Source organism: Hippoglossus stenolepis, chromosome 16 (genome assembly GCF_022539355.2).
Source record: "Hippoglossus stenolepis isolate QCI-W04-F060 chromosome 16, HSTE1.2, whole genome shotgun sequence".
In the NCBI taxonomy this organism is placed as follows: domain Eukaryota; kingdom Metazoa; phylum Chordata; class Actinopteri; order Pleuronectiformes; family Pleuronectidae; genus Hippoglossus; species Hippoglossus stenolepis.
In genome coordinates this window covers 10,286,977-10,305,839 of record NC_061498.1, presented here as the reverse complement: position 1 = coordinate 10,305,839, position 18,863 = coordinate 10,286,977, and the positions used below count along the sequence as shown (strand labels likewise).

Here is an 18,863-nt window from a genome sequence, read left to right as displayed (position 1 = left end):
AAAATGGTTTGTGCAAATGGCAGAAAAAACATGTGAAAAAAACAGCTGCATTCATAATCCAGACAGCTGTCAACACAATGCGTTTTAATGGCCTTTCTGTGAGAAGGCCTTCCCTCGACCACACTACCACCCGCCAGCCTCAAGTCTTTGTCCTGCGCCCAGCACTGGGAGTCCCAGCTCTTTCAGGTCAACACATGTCTCCATTATTGGCCGCTTTCTCTCACTCTTCAGCCCCACAGCCATGCCTGGATAACAAAAAGCAGCTGGAGCTACCTGTGTCTGCGGCCAGGTAAACACACAGTGAGAGCAATTCCACTTTTGTTCTGACTGTTTACACAGGATCACTGAGGGAAACGCCGAACACTCAGTGTAATTAATTACGCAAGGGTATTCTTACACACTATTGTGAGTCCTTCGCATTGTCCGGTGCCTCCGTGTTGTGAATATGTGCTTGATTGTCACGGACGGGCCTATTTAAGTGTGATGTGAGGCTGAAGGAAGAGAAGACAGGGATGGTGACATCCTAACACACAGCAATTAGTTATTCTGCAGTTAGCTGTCAGAAAGTCTGATTCCTGCAGTGATGTTTTTAGAAACATTAACATTTCTTACCCAGACTCTGACGAGGGCGACCTTCTTGCTGGTTTTACTAACAGCTGGTAAGTCTAACTTCCATAAAACAAAGCTTTTTTTTGATAAAATGTAATATACCTGACTGTATTCCAAACTTTTCTTTTCCAATTTCAGGAAGTGGAGATGCTCAATCCCGCTGCACAAGTCGCCGATGTCTGGCTGAAATGTTGATAAATAAAAATATTTCCTCTCAGCCACAGTATGAAAACTGCACCCATGTGATACGTGTCCCCTTAATGGAGTACCAAACTCTGTCAGTTGTAAGTATTGTGTTGTACATTTGGAGCTAACTGAGAATTTCCTCTTGTGTCCCCTTTAAGATCTCACAGAACTACAAGCTTGATTATTTTGATTATTAGAATAAATCATGAGGATGTGCTTTAGCATGCAAAATATCTTAATTATCTATGCTATGTTAATCTAAACCCGCTGAATGTGCAGGGAATATATCTTTACCTACAGGAAATCTGTTATACCGTTTCCTAACTTCATTTACTGTCTTTCTTTTACCAGGACACAAAGAATCTCCGTCTAATCAGCCGTCTGCAAGCAACTGTCGTAAGCTCCAAGATACTTTCAAGAGAATAAAAAAATACAATTTCTCATGTTCAGTCCCATTCATTTAGATGTTTGAACCACAGGTATGGAGAGATCGTGAGTTGGCGTGGGACACGTCGATTTACAATTATGAAGAAGTGATCCTGCCGGTAGATACAATCTGGACCCCAGAGCTCCATGTGACAAATGGGTGAGTCCTTTTATAACCATGTTCAATTTGTGGATGAGTTCATCTGACGCGTTCCTGTCCTCTCCTTGCGTCTGTATAGAATATTAACAACTATGGAGCACAGCTCCCGTGATCTGCTGGCGTACAGCAACGGCACCGTGAAGCACACTGTGATCATCAACGCTGAGGTGAACTGTGAGGTCAATCTGTTCAACTACCCCTTTGCTGCTGATGAGTGTCCTGTCGCTATCCAAGCCTGGTCCGTCGACGGTAAGCTCGTCACATAAACAAAGTCTAATACGATGTTTTATCAAAGATCTGGAGGATGTGGAACATGTGTTTAATATGTGTGAATTCGTAAAGACTCTTCTGCTCTTTACACATTCTATTTAATCTTTAGAAGATGATAGCGTGTCTTTTAGTTTGAAACGTGTGCAGATGTAGGATTTCTCTAAGGGAAAAGCGCGTGGCGCCGGCGCCTTCTTGCATCAGTTTCATTATTAATTTATTTCAATTCATCCAACCTTATATGACTATGCCATTGTATTTCCTACCTGGGTAAACCATGCTAACAAAGACTTTGTGTCGTTCAGGATGTGGCACAGAGCTGGAACTGGGCCATCTGAGGAGCGTTGATAGCACCCACGGAGACTGGAAAACCGACAGGGTGGACTATCAGAAAAAGAGAGACGACCGCAATTACATCATGGTACGTTCATCAAGATGAGGAACGGCCAAGCATAATTGTTTCCGGTAGTGATTAACACGATTCCTGCAACAGCGGTACTAAAAGGAAAAGGTGTTTAATTTAGAGAAAGCTGTGACATCATACAGCTTTAGAAAAGATTAGTCAGTTAATCCATAAGTCGATCAGCAGTTTTCAAATACACCTCCGCTACAGTCTGATAGAAGATCCATGAATCAATCGAAATCAATGAAAATGTGGAAACACGTCCTATTTCGCAAGAATCCGACCAAAAAACAAATGGACAGGGATGAAAACTTAACGTCCTTGGCGGAGGTAAAAAGTATTCTTTCTTTATGATCTCACTGCAGCCATGACATTGTGTCTTCCACCTCCCTCAGGTGTCACTGAGCATCAAATACACCAACCCCTTCATCACGTTACTGCTGCCCACGATCCTGATCCTCCTGGCTGATGTGGTCAGCTTCGCCCTGCCACTGGGAGGCGGCGAACGCAACTCATTCAAGGTCACTCTGGTGCTCAGCTTCACCATGTTCCTCGGCATCCTCAACAACAAGCTCCCCGGAGACAGCGAGTGCAGCCCCATCATCCGTCAGTCCCCTCGCACTTGAATGCAGACACACTCACGATACACGACAAAATGCACGACTCTCTAACCATTTGTCTGTGCTGCAGGAACCCACTTCTGTGTTTGCCTGGTGCTTTTGGTGCTGAGCATGCTGGTGTCCCTGGTTCTGACTCGGGTGGCCAAAGATGGCGGCTTCATTTTCTGCTGCTGTCCAAAGCGGTCAGGCCCCAAAAACACAGGAAACAAGGACGACGAAGAGGATGACGGTGAGGAAGAAACAATTATATGTTAAGTTTGTGCTACAATGTGTGTAGTGTTTTTACTCTTGCTGTTTGCTAGAGAAAATGTGTGCAACTGTGTGTTACACATTCCATCTTTCCTAATGCCACTTCAATCCTTCCAGAGGCCAAAGCCGACATCAGTGTGGTTCAGCTGAGTGGCTCGGAGGAGTCCAATAAGATGCTCAGGATGGTGGTAAACTTCCTGCAAGCATGGGAAGCCAAGGGAGAGGAGAGTGAGAGAAACATGGAGCTTGCCAACATGCTGGACCAGACCTTTTTCTGGTTCTATTTAGTTTTAGGCAGTGTCTATTTCATTTCCATGACTTGTGTGATGGTAAAGTTCACATGTACAGTGAACCATTTTGATTTCTGGTACTAATATTGGACCATCCTCCACTTTAATATACTTTTGCAAGATCAAATAAAACGAAAGAATTTAAATGCAAAGACAGATGCAAATCCCAGCACACATTTGTTGTGGTGCTGATTTGTACATTTTCATGTTTGATGTGTTTTGGCATGTTTCTGAAAATGAGAAATAAATCTCACCCTTTGATTTTTCTTCTACTGAAAAAAAATAAACTTCAAGAAATACAGGGCTAATACAAATAAAGTGATGCTTTGTTGCCACCTAGTGGTTGAATTCTTTACAGCATTTACCTCCACCTGCTTTATCAGCTCAAGTTGAATCCAAAACTTTAAGTCCAACATAAAAACAAAAATGCTTCATGACATATTATGACAATTAAAAAAGTAAATAACAAAAACTAATATTTGTATCATGCATATTTATCTGATGCACACAGATGTGATTCTATTATTGAATTGATGCTTAATCTCCGACACCAGCAGACAACTACTTCATCTTATTAAGTGATGCTCAAATACACTTCAATTAAAACGAGCCATTAATAAGTCTCACATTTCAAAAATGTGAAAAACTTCATTGTCTCATTTACACAGAAGCCCTGAGTAAACCAACAGTTTTTGTACAAAACCGAAAACCAATTCAAAACACTTCTCCCTACAGTACCCGGCAATGTCAGTTATAATACAGATTGATTTAAAAAAGAAAAAAACTACATCAGTATTAATATCCACATCCTATGTTTGATTAGCAGCCACATACAAAATTATCTGTGTTCCCAAAATATCCCTTTCACACTCATAGATGCTGCCCGACAGGCTGCGCTGTCAAACAGAGACAAAACTTCAAGTCAAACTCATTTGACGCTTAAATATTTAGAACAAAAGTGCCCTGATTTCTGTGCACTGTCTTAATCCAGAATCGCACATTTTAACATCACCCTCCTTCATGTTAATGTGGAACTTACAGAAAACCTTGGGGAATTATTCCTGAAGTTTTCAAACAATTAATTCAGAGGAAACGACACATACAAAATCCCTTTACCATCAGAAAGGACCAGCCACCTTTTAAACTGGAATCAAGTAAATACAATGTGTTCATCCAGTCTTCTTCTGCAGATTGGTTGCGACGTCCTCCTCAAATTATTGTCCCTCGCCTTTCTTCATTGCCTTTGGTGGAAAAAAAAAAGATTAATGTGACAATTAGTTGGATAAAATGTGCAAGAATAAGCCTAGAATTAAATTGACATACCTGTTTTAAAATCTGGACACCAATGTATTTCTTGGCCATGCTTCTCAGGCTGGACTTTCCGCCCACCTTGCATCTGACGTAACCGTACAAGTTGGCCCACTGTAAAATCATGGCCATTATCACAACAACCTGTGGGGGGAAAAAAATAAAAATCACAAACAGGAACGAGACATAAACAAAAAATGTCTGTGCAGCTATTTAAACTGAGAGAAATTAACAGACAGAGATTCTGAACTGACCAGCCATTTAATCTTAAAGGAGAAGATGGCGCTGAACACCAGGATGAACCAAAGGATGGGGAACACGATAAGTCCGAGCCAGAAGATCCGTGAATCAGCACTGGATGTTGTGTTCACACCGTGTGTCGGCTAACAAAAGGAAACAAGGAGGACAGTGCAATTGTTTTATGTTACACGACCTTTAATTGTCTATTAAGGCCATGTAGTTATATTATATGGTGATAGATCCACCACACCAGACTACAAACACCATATCTTGCCATCATTATCTTCTGTGCAAACACCAGCCCACTCTTCTGCTTACCTTCCTCGACTCAAACACCCAGTGGCTGCCTCCATCTTTATCCACCTGATTCCACCACCGAAGACCGACCAGCAACCTGCCAGATACGTTCTGGAAAAATACTTGTTACTGTCATAAACATCATATTCATTACAAACTTGTACAACGATTCACTAAAAAAAGAAAAGCAGAAACAGTGGACATTTTTTTTACTAATTAACTAATATTATTAGTTAATTGATGAAAAAAATCAAACATAAAGTTCATTGGAAGATAATCAACTAATCTTTTTTGGCATTTTTCAAACAAAAATACAGAATATTGAACGTGAAATATACATATTCTGTCATAGTAGCTTTATATATCGTGAATATGTAATTTTTGTCTTTAATTTTGTCACAGCTATAGTTACCTCCACCGAATAAGTTACGTTTTTTGTCTGTTATGTGTTCGCTTGCTTGATTATATGTTAGTAAACTGGACAAAGTGAAAGGAAGCGGTATGGGAGATGAAGGAACCAATCAAATTTGGAGCAGCTCCGGATCAGGGGGCGGATCCAAGAGGGGTTTTTTGATTGTCAAATTCTGAGAGAATAATTCATGGATCTTGATGAAAAAAAAAAATCAGGCATGTTAAGGATAAGCAATGTTAGTGCCTAACTTTGGACTGTGTGGATTCATAATGGGAATGGGACACACAAACTAAAACGTAACTATTTATCAACAAATCAAAAGAAATCACTGGCAGATGAGCTCAGTTTATACAATATAATTATATCCACGGTGGAAAACCCCAACCTGGGATGCTCACCTTCACAGTCCAGAAGTCACATGACAGCAGGAGGATGATGGCGACCATCGAGACGATGAAACGACTGCTGATGACGTCACACAGCAAGTAGATCAAAATGGCACTTGTTCGGAAGAAGAGGTGGAAGAAAGAAGCCAGAGGATGTCTGCAACACACAGGTTGTCGCTTGAGTCTGGAGAGTTTGAAGTGAAACATTTGCCCAAAAACACAGTTTACTACCAACGTCTCACTTGATTCTTGATTTCCGTGGACTGTTGTGGTCGTAATCCTCCCCGAACAGAGGCGCCTCCTGGGAGTCCTGGGGATTTACAAACATTAGCATGTTGACGCTACCGCTAACAAACCGAGCTCGCCACTTGTTCTTTTAGCTAAGTTCGTATTTTAAATCCGACAAAGTCGTGAATGTTTGAGTCTGCGATATTAACCAAGCATGTCAGCACCATATTCAAACAAAAAATGTTACGATTAAGTGTCACTAAATCTAATTTATTGTCCGATTACCTGTCTCTGCATTTTGAATTGGGACAGTTCAGGATGTACTTCCTGGTGACGTGGTTATAAACAAACCCGTGTGCTAAGGACCCCAGGTGAGTGTGGCTTGAGACATGCCTGACTCAAAGGTAAGCCTTTGCTACCAACTTTTGGATTATTGTTTAAATATAAATGAGTTGGCCACTTGTACTTTAGTCATGTTGGTTGTTTCAGAGACTTTGGTCAAATGTTCATTTACAGCGTTTGATTAATTGGCTGTTTGTATTAGTTCATTCTGTCATGAGCTTTATATCAATCTGCTGCGTGATTTCTTGATAGATTCAATAATATTTGGTTCATACAACTGGAAAATCATCCAACGTGCCTATTAAGTCTCCTGAAATATGTCCAACAGTCCAAAAAAGATATTCGTTTTACTTTAATGTAAGAAAAACTAAATGTGCAGGCTGGAGTATGAGACGTGACCAATTCTTTGTCAATCAAAAATAGTTACAGATTAATTATCTACAGACGAGCCAACACATCATGATCAATTGTGTTCAGCTCAAATAAAAACCTGTCTTTAAAGTTGGCTAGACTAGATACCAGCAATCTGAATTTCCTTTTATTAAGCAGCATGATAATAATAATACTAATACTACTATTATTACTACTACTACTAATAATAATAATAATAATAATAATAATGATAATAATAATATATATGGCAATAAATCATTCCCTTTCCTTCAGCTTATTTTATTGCTTGCCTTTATTTTGTGAACATACAGCATGAAGCATTAAATTGCACAAGGTTAACTTCAATATTTTTGTGATAATAGTATTCCGAATACATTTTCATTGTCAAATATACAGGCTATAACTTAATGAGCAACATCAAAGTGAGTGAGTACTTAACAGACAGAGAGAACTCATTACGTCATTATAGAGAAATAACAGAGCATCATCAGAACAAAGTACATCTACAATTTGTACAAAACAGTTTTAAAATTTCAAAACAGTTGGCCCGACATCTTTGCTCCTCCTGCAGTGTTACGAGGTCATAAAAACCTCAAACAGACTGGCGACTGAATGCATGCGGTAAAAGATCCCAAAAGGAAGTCCAACATTGACCACAGCAGCCCACATGTTGAAGTTGTAGAATTCAGTTTCGGTGTCGTGGTCGAACTGGGGACGAGCACCGAACGCCGGCATGATCCACAGCTGTGAGAGAAAGGAACGACAGAGCAGGTTGAGTATTTGGTGAATTCTGAAACAGTGATCCTGAGGCAGCGAGGGTGAGTGGTACTTACTATGACGTTTCCCAGCAGCAGAAACACACAGACCTCCTTCAGCACCCGTCTCTTCCATGACAGTTTGGGTCTGTGCTCAGCCGCGTGGCCGTGCAGGCCGTGCAGGCCGTGCTCTGTGGATGCAGGGTTTGGCTTTTTTTCCATGTCTGATTCTTCAAGGCTGCTCAGCTCTTTGCCTGGCTGTAGCACATATGGATTTAAAACCACAGTGACTGTTTGCACTTCGTGGAAGGGCTCCCGATGCAGCCCCTCGATTATGAAAAAGTTCTGCAGGCCGAGCTGGATCACCATCAGGATAGCCCAAGCCAGGTTGAGCCTGTTCAAGTAGCCTTTGGCCTCAGTTGCGACCATGGCTACGATGGTGTAATAGCTGATGATGAACTGTCCCAGTGAGGCTCCCACCAGCAGCCCCACATCTAAGCTGCGCGTGGGGTTTTTCTCAGAAACATGCTCCCTGTGGTCGACCTTGTGGATCGCGCAGCCAATCACAGTCGAAATGGACATCAAGCTCACGATGACGATATTCATGACGAAGTGCATCATCACGGCCTTCTCATTATCATCGTCATCACTGCTTTCCTTTTGCATTTCCATCTCATATGTGATGAAGGTTGCCAGACCTGCCACAACTAAGAGAACTCCTGTCACGGGGCCGAGGAATATATCCTTCAGGCTGAATTTGATTTTGTGGTGTCCGTGTTCGTCAGCTACTCGACTTACATTTTTCCACATCACGTAGGCCATGGCCGAGGCAAAGAGACTGTACTCGATATTGAAGGGGTACAGGTAGTAATAGGCCTCCTTGAAGATGCTACATGACGTGTGGCTGCACTTGCACTCACTGTCTCCGTAACTTGCTGTAAGACAAAATGGAGTACAGGGAGAGAGGAAGATTATGTAGTTGTATTTTTCATTATTGATATATTTAATCTCTCTTAAATCGATTACCTTTAACAATGTACTCGCTTCGCTTAGAGAGCTTTGTGATGTTCTCTGGATAATCAGGAACCGTTGTTTGGTGAAGTGACTCCTCGGTGACCGCTGTCATCCACACGACCAGATTTGTGGAGAGGGTGAGCATCAGCCCACAGCTAGAAAAAAAGAGGAGACACACGAGAGGAAACAACGATCAAATAACGGCAGCAAAAAACATGATCAGGTTTTCTGGGCCATTATGTCCCATAATGTCAGATTAGAACGATACTATGATTTTGTTTGAACCAAAGCTGGTGTGTAGCAATTTTGAGCTAAAACAAAAATAATTGCCAGCAATCCTGATAGTTGATTAATGATTTAATTTAAGTTTTTCAGCTTCAGCAAATGGATACATTCAGGCTTTCTGAATGTCCATCATTTAAAGAAAGTAATAAAACTAGAATAGAACTCAGTAGAGCAAATTTAAAGCACAAAATTGATGAATATCAGCCCCTTAGAAATGCCTGCATATTTCCAAAGACAAAGAGAAAGGAATTTATCACATACCGTGTTATATTACTCTGGAGCTGCACACAGTCCTTTGCGTGGATCCACAAGAAGTACGTCTGCAAATTGATTTTACAATTAGCTTCATATTTTACAACCGTAAATGTGTACATCTACAAAGTGAGCCGTGTAACATTTAGCCATGTTTTACCTGCACAAGTATGAAAACCAGTTGCACCACAGGGAATGCAACCTTAACAGCTGAGTCACAGTGGAGGTAGCCCACATAGCTGGCTATCTTAAAAATATCCATGATAATACTGAGCAGACCAAACAGCACAAGTCCCCCTGAAGGAAAGAAGAACAGGGGACATTTTTAATCCTTCAAAATCACTTTGTTAAAAGAAACAACTCGTAATTCTAGTGCAAGTGGAACATTATTTACCCCTGAGCCACACCGGTCCAGCATGGGCATCCTGGTAAACGACAGCGTTTTCTTTCCTGGACGTGAAGATGGTGTAATAAATCATCCAAAGGGAGGTGAGGAGAAGAAGGACGATCAGGTACATCTGCAGGTCTGTCGTTTTGATGTTCACATCGTTGTGAGCACTGCCACTGGCCAAGGCGCAACCCAGGATCAAAACATTGAGGCAGATGATCCCAGACAACATCCATCCCCAGTTTTGGCCCTTCTCCCTCCCGACAACACTGGAAGGGATGTTCAGATCGGGTTCGCATGTGCTCCCCGCTTGACTCTCTACGTTGATGTTGTTGGACAGGTGGGCCTCCTCCGTCTCCCGGTCTTTGGCCGTCATCCTGCATGGTTCACAGGGATTGCCATCAGTCAAACAGTTGCAGGGGTGGCCGGTGTTCAAACACATGTTTCCTCTCCCCCAGATCAATTCCCAAATGAGTGATTTCTCTTGTTTGCATCTGGCTGCATGCAATCCATTACAGGTTAAACAAGTACACCCACTAGCTGGCTTCCTTTAAAGAAAGATCCCGCCCAAGTGAAACTTTCCATGGACAAAATATCTGCATAATGGTCACCCTGTCAGTGCTACACAAAAGAGCAGTTTCAAATCAACATATGGGATTTAATTTCCTCCCTTTGTGGCTCGTATTTTGGCAGGCAATGCATGTCAATAGGGCTGTTCCGAATAAGAATCCCATGTCTATAGGGATTAACTGTACCATTTCCATTTTAAAGTTACCTCTCCATATCTGCTAAAATCAGGAATAATATCAGGACAATTGAAACAGCTGTATAACAACGGAAAATTGCTTTTTCTGAAATTGAGCAGTTCAACAAAGCAGTGACCTTCTAAAGATAAAGAAAAGGTTTCAGGATACCTGTAAGCCTACCTGATGTAGTGTGATCCTGGGAGGCAGTCTGAATTACCAGAGCTTTTATATGCCTCCCAAAACTCTGCTTTACTGTAGAGAGAGTCATAAATCTAAATAAATCTGTTATGAAAAACACCATATTATTACCAAACACAGCGTGTTATGCACAAAATAACCATTTGAAGTTCAAAAGATGTTTCTAGGAAAACCCTTTTCTCACAAATTCCAAAATACAAGAAACCGGTTTTTTTCCAGATTAACAGCACTTCTTTTGATTTTGGACAAATAGAGTTAATAATGTCAGTCACTTTTAGTAGCACGCACAAAATAAATATAAATCCTGTTGTGTTTGTTGTGTCTACCTGCAGGTGCATGTGTTACAGAAACGTGATCTGAATTCTCTTATAGGCATAGCAGGCATTAATTGTTGAATCATTTGGATTTAGTGCTTGAAGGGAATACTTTCAGCTCAATGAAGAGATGTGCCTCACAGCAAAATGCCTGAGGTGTGGTGCATGAAAAGCCCAGCCACTATCTGTGCCTATTGTTATGGAAGTTTCAATTGGGTTGGAGGACCTCAGTCTTTGAGATACTGCTTCAGATTTGCCTAGGTCATTACCTAAGGAAATTTATATCCTTTTCATCAGGGTGGGGCTCAAAGCGGAGGTACTTGTTTTTGTTGCATCATGAAATCCTTTTCGTCCGCGGTCATGTTTCATTGTAAATCTCACCCAGAAACATAAATCTAAATGAGAACAATGGTTTATTGAAACAGGACTTGGAAAAACCAATGACACAAGCGTGGCTCTGTTTTTCTTAATCCCAGTTGCACAATGCTACGGTCTCGAATGTCAGTGCTCATCATTTCACAACTTTGGGGGGGGGGGTTCCACCTTCACTCCTGAATGAGTTTGAAACCATGAAGGGAATGTTTTTAGATTTTATAACATTTATTAAAACTGGAAATATCCCACCAGATCTCCCAAAGATGAGCGTGTACATAAATTTACAAATTTCATATCCAACAAAATGAGTATATCTTTTGAACACCCAAAATACAGTTTCATCCACATACATTTAAATGATGATGTATTTTTTGGGCACATGCAGAAGAACATTAACAGATAAAGTCATGTCCCAGTTTGTCCACACTCCGTTGTGAGCGCCCTTTTAACACCGCTTCCCCACCGATATGTGTATTTTGTGGGGTTTTTACTCTAGGGACCAGAGAAGTCCCTGTTCTGGACCACTTTGACCACCGGGAGCGCTGTTGCACGCTCTGCGCACCGCTGCGTCCCTGGATACCGGCGACGCGCTCTGCCTGTCGCTCCTGCACCGTCCAGCAGCCACCGACTCTGGAGGAGAACCGGTGCGGGCGAAAGGGGGAACTCCAGCCGGTCTGTTCCCACCACTTGCCCGCATGACGACGACGACGATGGTGTTGATGAAGCGGAAAGGAGTCGAGCAGGGCGGACAAACTGTGCGCCATGAATGACAGGTACCACAAGGCGGCCCGGGACGGATACCTGGACCTGCTGAAGGAGGCGACGCGGAAGGATCTCAACGCGCCGGATGAGGATGGCATGACACCGACGCTGTGGGCTGCCTTCCACGGCAACCTGGAGGCCCTGCGGCTCATCGTGGCGAGGGGGTGGGTAGAAAGTTTTATGACTAATGTGAGTGTGGTGTGCGTAAAACCTTGTTAGACTGACGCCACCTCGCTCACTTCAGTCCATCTGCAGTGAGTCTTCAAAAACAGTTCAATAATGCCACTTGTTCATGTTAATACTGATGATCCTCAGTGGTGTTTGTGGATTATGCAGAATAAGGAAAATATAGAGCTTTTTTTGAGTACCCCACTTAAAAAATATATAAATATTAAATATATTGTAAGATATGTTTGTGGTTAAACAATTAGAAAATTCATCTATGCACTGACAACACACCACTTACAGTGAGGGTTTCTTCTCAGACCCTGATATGTGCACAAAGACTTGTTTTGTACCTGTGTCATAACACTATTTGGGCAGGTCTGGAAGCCCATGCTGGGCCAACATTATATTTGAACATGAAATAAAAGAGCGAAGAAAACCCTCACACAATAATAGCAGTCATATAACCACAAACAGGGATTTATTTGCTTTAACATTACAATATATTCTAAATCTTACATAAAGTGTTGTGTCCTAAATTCATAGGTAAATATTTAGGACAGATTAGTGTTTTATAAGATTATAATTGAGGTTTTCCAATAGGCGGATGGTTGTGTAACCCTTACGAACACCTTCTGGGGGTCATATATAGACTTTGATTAATACCAATGCATCGGGGATAAAGGATTTGTTATTATCACAGCTTCGTTGGACTATTGATTTTAGAAGCATTGAACAATTCCATACCATTAAACATGATGACACTGTTCAAGGTCGACTGGTCTGTGCAGCTGATGCTCTGCAGTCAGCATTAACATCTATGTTGGCTTATAAAACAGGATTTAAAATATATTAAACATGAGGTAAATCTCAAATAGCAATCAGTGTTTCAGTATAGTTTACCAAATAAACAATGAACACAGTTATTCCAATGGTGCATTATGGCACTAATACATTTCACTTGTGTTTCACTTGTTGTGTGTGTTTCATTATGAAATACAACGTGTTCACAGGAGACTTTTTGAGGGCCAATCCGACACCAATAATAGTAAAAAGATTTCCAGTGAGGACATATCGGCCAATATACATAAAAAAAGATCGGCAATGATTCATTTGTCATTGTCAAACCCTTGTGACTTTATATTTTAGAGTTTTCACCAGAAACTGTATTACGAATAACTACAAATTAAGAACTTACAAAAACAGCCAAATATATAGACCTCAAATCAAGAAAATAAACAAATTTATTTTAACATAAATTGTAAACATAATTGTACATATTGTAAAATAAAAGTTTGAATATCAGCAAACATAAACACCGACACTAAAATGTCCGTGGCAGATTTTTACCATTCAGCCGGTTTAGTTGTTACATTGCCTTTTCCCCCCCCCCTTAAAAATAGGCTATTGAATGACTTCATGCTGTTTGATGGGGAGATTGAATCAGCTACTGAATGAATGAAAGCATGCAGTCCTTTCATCAACAGAATATGCAAATATGGACAGTTGGGACAAGGAGGCACACAACGGCCCACTCCTCGTGTTTTCTGGCTGACCTGGTTTGCCTGCCAGCCAGAAAAAGGGGCCCATTATGAGTCAGCTTAATTGAGTCAAGTGTGTGAGAGACTTAACTGTAAAAGTGAAGCGACATCATTCGCCAGCGTTTAGTTCATTGAACGCAAAATATCAGAACTTCGGGGGAAAAAAGGCAGAAAAACAATCACCAGCAGCTTTACCGTGGGTGATAATTGTCAATTCACCGTTTCCCACGGATTGAGTGTAAACAAGGCACTGGAGGCATTCAGCTTCCAAGGACACAGATGGCAGAAAAACACACTCTCCTGAATGACACGAGGTAGTAAAATGAAACATTAATAGCGGCCATAATGTTTCACATAGGCACCAGACTCGTGAGACCTGGGGATATGTTGGAGATAAGTTAAATGCTGCTGTGTAATATTCATGGGAACGAAGCCCTGGTGTTCTATATTTGGCATATATATTGTACTGGGCGCCCTGCAGTATAACATCAAGCTGTCAAAAAGAAGGTGAAGATGCAAACAGCCCATAATAGCTGAGCAGACCTATCACAGCTGAGGTCAAAATTTTACAAGGACACACATAAATTATTGCACATAAAGCTATCGTGTTCGATGGCCCCTAACGATGACAAGCGTATTGTTTAATCTGAGAGCAGAGGGAGATAAATATTTCATCTCAACATAAAAATTGAACGCTGCTAATTGCTGTTTATCTTTTCTCGTCAATTTATAGCATGGATTATATGTCCCTTCATGTATATTCCCTGCAGGGTTAGCGGTGTCACAGGCTTTGTTTTATTGTCACTTCCTGTGCTGATCATGCACACTGATAACAGCCACTCCTCTGTCCTGTTGCTTTATCGTTTAAACCCCTTCCTGTCCAGAGAAAGAAAGAGCAGGGAGCTGAAATCAGAGTGGTGCTTTGCCAATCGCTGCCTAGGTTGGGTCCGGCAGAGCTGTCACACGTTCCCTGCGTGAAAAGCTTGCAACGATATGCATCAATAATAAATCTGCACTTCGACAGTAGCCTGACGTCCATCGTATCAAATATTCAGCAGTCTGTACGTGGCAACGTCGGAGGACGGAGGGAAGACACAAGACAGTTCAGTAAACATGTAAACACAGGAGCTGTGGCGCCAACCAGATGTCTCTAAGCTGTAAATAAACACAAAGACATGAAGGATATGTTAAAATTGTATATCTAATATTTAGTTCCAGATGCCACAAACAATCTGAAAAGAAATGGTGTTGACCTTTCAATGTCAGTGATTGTCAGTAAGATGCTTTCCGTATATTTTATCTTTAACAAGATTTTTTCAATATGCAAAAAAAAAAAAGAGTCAAGCGTATGATGGGAAAGGAAAATAACAAAACACCATACACATCTGTTTTTCATATCGTCCAACCAGCAGTTACACTTTATGTTTTGACATGAGGAGTTCACCATGACATCACGAGCTGTGCACAGTGGTGCTCTTTGAGTGAGTGAACCTAGTCGGCCTCCCCCTGAAACTGGATACAGGTTGTGTAGCATTGGTGCTGGCAAGCCTGTGGTCATATTACAGGCCGGCAGCAACAGTGCAGCACACGTAGAGGTAACCCTGAGGTCGTGGCCCGTCAGCCAAGGATTGCAGGAGTGGCCCTGCATAACCGTTGATTCATTGTGTAGGATTTCTTTAACACAGTAAAAGCATCCTATCTGCCAAGTCTTTAAAAAAGGGAGTTTCCTACAGAAGACCTATGGTTGTTTTCTGAAAAAGGTGTGAAATGTGTTTTTTAGGCGATAACATTTTAAATTAGGCCCCAATACCCCACAGATGGCAGCTCAGTGTTGAAAACATATTCAAAAATCACATCTTTACTTATGAGTGAATCATCTAAACTGCAGGCCAAGGGGGATCACTTTATACATAATGTTCCTCACAGTTTAAACAGAAGGAAGATATTTTTTTTGTAAATATGAGATGAGTTTGTTGCTAATGTGTTTCTCATGGCCCACAGAGGAAACCCCGACAAGTGTGACATGTGGGGGAACACGCCGCTCCACCTGGCAGCTGCCAACGGTCACCACAACTGCCTTTTCTTCCTGGTGTCTTTCGGTGCCAACATATGGTGCCTGGACAACGACTACCACACGCCGTTGGACATGGCCGCCACGAAGAATCACATGGATTGCGTCCGCTACCTGGATTCCATCGCGGCCAAACAGACGGGCCTCAACCCCAAGCTGGTCGGCAAGCTGAAGGATCGGGCGTTTCGTGATGCCGAGCGGCGGATCAAAGAGTGCATGAAGATGCAGAAGAAACACCAGAAACGCATGGAGCGAAAGTTCCACAGGGAGACCTCTGAGGCGTCTGCATCTGACGTCATGAGTTTTTCCAGTTACAACAGCAGCTCTATTAGCCACAAGCTGCACAACTTCAATGCTGCTACCGTCAGTGTGCCATATTCACAGGTCAGGAGATTTATTAGACTATATCTACACTGATAGATTTTAGATTTACCTCGTCCATACCTAAAACACCTGCATGTTCACATAGTTCAGTTTCTCATCTTTCCCTCGTCTTTATTGCGTAATTTAACATCGAGTGTTAAATGCTGCCATGATCACAATGTTCACACAGGTTTAGTTTTTACTGTGTTCACAATCTTAATTCAATGTAGCTTATTGGAACTAAACAAACATTTTAAGAAAACTGAAGGAATTCCCAAAGATATTACAATTCATCATCTAACGACCTTGAATATCTCTAAAGAAATTAAGGCAATCCATCCAATAGTTGTCAAGACATTTCCTTCTGGGTGAAAATGGTCAACTGACCAACCAACCAATAAGGTATAAGGATATTAGCACTTTGCCGCTAACATGGCTACTAATTACCTAGCATACATAGCATGAAACTAATACCTATGAGACAAAGTGTGATTTACTCTCAAAGCTTTTAAAATAGGATTGTGATGATGTAAGTAATTCACTGGCTTTAAGAATATTCACTGTTGTGTTCCTGTGCTGTCAGGCTACTCTCCATGCCACAAATCGAGGGAAGACAAAGATCCAGAAGAAGCTGGATAAGAGGAAACAAGGAGACGGGACCTTTAAAATCTATGAGGAAGGACGAAAGAGTGTGCGCTCCCTCTCTGGACTTCAGCTGGGCAACGATGTCATGTTTGTCAAACAGGGGACGTATGTAAACTCAAAGGACCACGGCCGCCGCAATGTTCGTGACATGTTCCCCAGAGACAATGACGATGCCATTTCACGTGCCATGAGCGAGCCGGATCTCCACAGGCCCGATGTGGACTATTCTGAGATCAGCACCGACTCGGGACATGATTCCCTGTTCAACCGGCCCGGTCTGGGCACCATGGTCTTTAGGAGGAACTATGTGAGTGGAGGGCTGTTTGACCTTAGTGGTCGGGATGAGGCCAGTGCGGACCAGTCGGGCAGCAATGTGCGATTACGCAGTCGGCTGCAGCCATACCCGAGTCTAGATGAAGACAGCATCGGCAGCGCACGCAGCCTACAGGAGAGGAACGTTGAGGAGCTGCCCTGGGATGAAGTGGAGTTAGGACTGGACGACGATGATGAGCCTGAGACGAGTCCTCTGGAAGTCTTCCTGGCTGCACAGAGCATGGGCGAGTTTAACTCCATCTTCAAGAGGGAGAAGATTGATCTTGAAGCACTGCTGCTGTGCTCTGACCGCGACCTCAAGAGTATCCACATCCCCTTAGGTCCGAGGAAAAAGATCTTAGATGCCTGTAAGAGACGGCTGGAGACCATAGAGGAGCCGGACTGCATCGAGGATACAGAGCTGTGACGTCTGACATTTTCATTTGCACAGTGTGGTAAGGAACAACAACATATTGTTTTTCTAGTTGTCTCTGTGCTCCAGCACACTGGATTTAATATGAAACTAAATACGTGAGGGAGTGCCAACATTCAACCCACCTCAGATGAAGAGTATGGGACCTTTCTATGGAAGAAGAATCTGCTTTGTTTAGATGCAAGGAGCTGCACCTTGCTTTTGCAAACCGACATTTCTTGATGCACCACCTCATGGCTGGGCTATCTGCATCGTTATTCTACACATGCCTGTAATCGGGGAAAATATTGGGTCGGGTTCTGACACAAAAAACCTAATGCCTGTTGGGTTTGGGGTCAGGCTCGGTCCATTTTTCTCTCGGGCTTGGTTGGCTTCGAGCAGAAGAGTCACACTCTAGGCTTCACTAGAGTCAGCTGACTTCTTGCTTATTTTGGTGCCTTTGTTCTGGTTTTTATTATGAGCATGTGTTTAATTTGGATTTAGGTAAAATGGCTAACTTCCAGACAGCCTTCTGATTTACTCCTGTAGTCATGATGCATTATATTAAATCTGGAGGACAACGTATAGGACAGCATGTAAGAAGAATGACTCTTTACTGTATGGGTGTGAACATTCTCAACCACTCTTTTAAGTTAATATATCAGGATCGTAACCTTGCAGGGATAAGTTTTAAATTCATTTGTCCTGGATTTGAGACAATAAATAAAAAAGAAATAACCGTCCAAATATTAATGGACCACTTTGGACCGTTTGCCGTTTAGCCACTGAGAAAATGTGTTGTGTAAAGAAATCCCCTTCGGTTACAAACATGGATTCTCCAGCTGTGTGCTTATCCAGCCTTAAAGGTCAGTGGACCATTGTGGAGTGAATGTCACGGGGAGGACTTAATGATTTACCTCCCGTTTTAACCCAGTGGCAACAAAGCAGAAAGGATACTGTCAAGATGAATGCGTCAAGCAAGAAGACACGAGTGAGATAAATTCTTAACGGGATTCTTTGTACAGCGTCGGCCTCGGGAGGATCACTGAAAGTATCTCTGTAAGTCGATTGGTTGGAGGCCTCTGTGCTGCATGGTTTAACAAACTGAAAGACGATTATAGAGTGTAGTGCCGTCAACAAAGAGTTGATTGTGGGGTCTGTGTCCCCTGAATGTGTTTGCCCCTGTGGGGTAAATCCTACCACCTCATGTGCCTGCATTGCTTGTGCCTGTGCATTTGCTTAAAAGTGTATTTTTGTCATAAAAAACAACAACATTCGACATCGACTTCATTGTAACTTTATTAATAACCTTCACCATGACATTTCAGCAGCATTTTCATTTTCACACGCTGTTTCCTTGCCGATGCATTTTTGTCTCTGCAGGCCAACTGTTCATTGAGATTACTGTTGTGATTTTGTAAAAGCCTGTAAAAACAGCATATTGAGATT

At 42.0% G+C, this 18,863-nt stretch overlaps 4 protein-coding genes across 4 annotated transcripts; 2 read left to right on the top strand and 2 right to left on the bottom strand.

Moving 5' to 3' along the window:
• The first annotated feature begins 516 nt into the window (after window positions 1-516).
• LOC118123926 (5-hydroxytryptamine receptor 3A) lies at window positions 517-3,576 on the top strand. Its single transcript, XM_035181630.2, has 9 exons — window positions 517-659; window positions 748-893; window positions 1,147-1,191; window positions 1,275-1,381; window positions 1,461-1,630; window positions 1,954-2,069; window positions 2,447-2,657; window positions 2,742-2,900; window positions 3,038-3,576. Exons 1-9 carry the CDS (start codon window positions 584-586, stop codon window positions 3,292-3,294), a joined length of 1,287 nt encoding a protein of 428 aa, XP_035037521.2. The 5' UTR covers window positions 517-583; the 3' UTR covers window positions 3,295-3,576.
• A 112-nt stretch (window positions 3,577-3,688) lies between these two features.
• Window positions 3,689-6,447, bottom strand: LOC118123927 (Golgi apparatus membrane protein TVP23 homolog B). The gene is made up of 7 exons (XM_035181631.2): window positions 6,367-6,447; window positions 6,096-6,163; window positions 5,866-6,010; window positions 5,077-5,166; window positions 4,773-4,901; window positions 4,534-4,662; window positions 3,689-4,451 (listed from the first exon to the last, which is right to left on the bottom strand). Exons 1-7 carry the CDS (start codon window positions 6,376-6,378, stop codon window positions 4,425-4,427), a joined length of 600 nt encoding a protein of 199 aa, XP_035037522.1. The 5' UTR covers window positions 6,379-6,447; the 3' UTR covers window positions 3,689-4,424.
• A 609-nt stretch (window positions 6,448-7,056) lies between these two features.
• LOC118123924 (proton channel OTOP2) lies at window positions 7,057-9,952 on the bottom strand. The gene is made up of 6 exons (XM_035181628.2): window positions 9,517-9,952; window positions 9,283-9,419; window positions 9,132-9,190; window positions 8,598-8,740; window positions 7,650-8,506; window positions 7,057-7,560 (listed from the first exon to the last, which is right to left on the bottom strand). Exons 1-6 carry the CDS (start codon window positions 9,950-9,952, stop codon window positions 7,390-7,392), a joined length of 1,803 nt encoding a protein of 600 aa, XP_035037519.1. The 3' UTR covers window positions 7,057-7,389.
• Window positions 9,953-11,720: 1,768 nt separating this feature from the next.
• Window positions 11,721-18,693, top strand: ush1ga (Usher syndrome 1Ga (autosomal recessive)). Its single transcript, XM_035179777.1, has 3 exons — window positions 11,721-12,069; window positions 15,613-16,066; window positions 16,629-18,693. The coding sequence occupies exons 1-3, from the start codon at window positions 11,906-11,908 to the stop codon at window positions 17,427-17,429; spliced, it is 1,419 nt and encodes a 472-aa protein (XP_035035668.1). The 5' UTR covers window positions 11,721-11,905; the 3' UTR covers window positions 17,430-18,693.
• The last annotated feature ends 170 nt before the right edge of the window (window positions 18,694-18,863 follow it).

Bases quoted from the DNA above. Each gene is read 5' to 3' on its own strand.
- LOC118123926 (XM_035181630.2), top strand. From the start codon at position 584: ATGTTTTTAGAAACATTAACATTTCTTACCCAGACTCTGACGAGGGCG. The intron at 2,070-2,446 runs GTACGTTCATCA...CACCTCCCTCAG, and splicing joins ACGACCGCAATTACATCATG to GTGTCACTGAGCATCAAATA. The intron at 2,901-3,037 runs GTGAGGAAGAAA...CAATCCTTCCAG, and splicing joins GGACGACGAAGAGGATGACG to AGGCCAAAGCCGACATCAGT.
- LOC118123927 (XM_035181631.2), bottom strand. The intron at 5,167-5,865 runs GTGAGCATCCCA...GTATTTTTCCAG, and splicing joins GTGACTTCTGGACTGTGAAG to AACGTATCTGGCAGGTTGCT. The intron at 4,663-4,772 runs GTCAGTTCAGAA...TTCCCCCCACAG, and splicing joins CCTTTAAGATTAAATGGCTG to GTTGTTGTGATAATGGCCAT.
- LOC118123924 (XM_035181628.2), bottom strand. From the start codon at position 9,952: ATGTGTTTGAACACCGGCCACCCCTGCAACTGTTTGACTGATGGCAAT. The intron at 9,191-9,282 runs GTAAAACATGGC...ATCAATTTGCAG, and splicing joins TGGTTTTCATACTTGTGCAG to ACGTACTTCTTGTGGATCCA. The intron at 8,507-8,597 runs GTAATCGATTTA...TTTGTCTTACAG, and splicing joins AAGCGAGTACATTGTTAAAG to CAAGTTACGGAGACAGTGAG.
- ush1ga (XM_035179777.1), top strand. From the start codon at position 11,906: ATGAATGACAGGTACCACAAGGCGGCCCGGGACGGATACCTGGACCTG. The intron at 12,070-15,612 runs GTGGGTAGAAAG...CATGGCCCACAG, and splicing joins CGGCTCATCGTGGCGAGGGG to AGGAAACCCCGACAAGTGTG. The intron at 16,067-16,628 runs GTCAGGAGATTT...CTGTGCTGTCAG, and splicing joins TCAGTGTGCCATATTCACAG to GCTACTCTCCATGCCACAAA.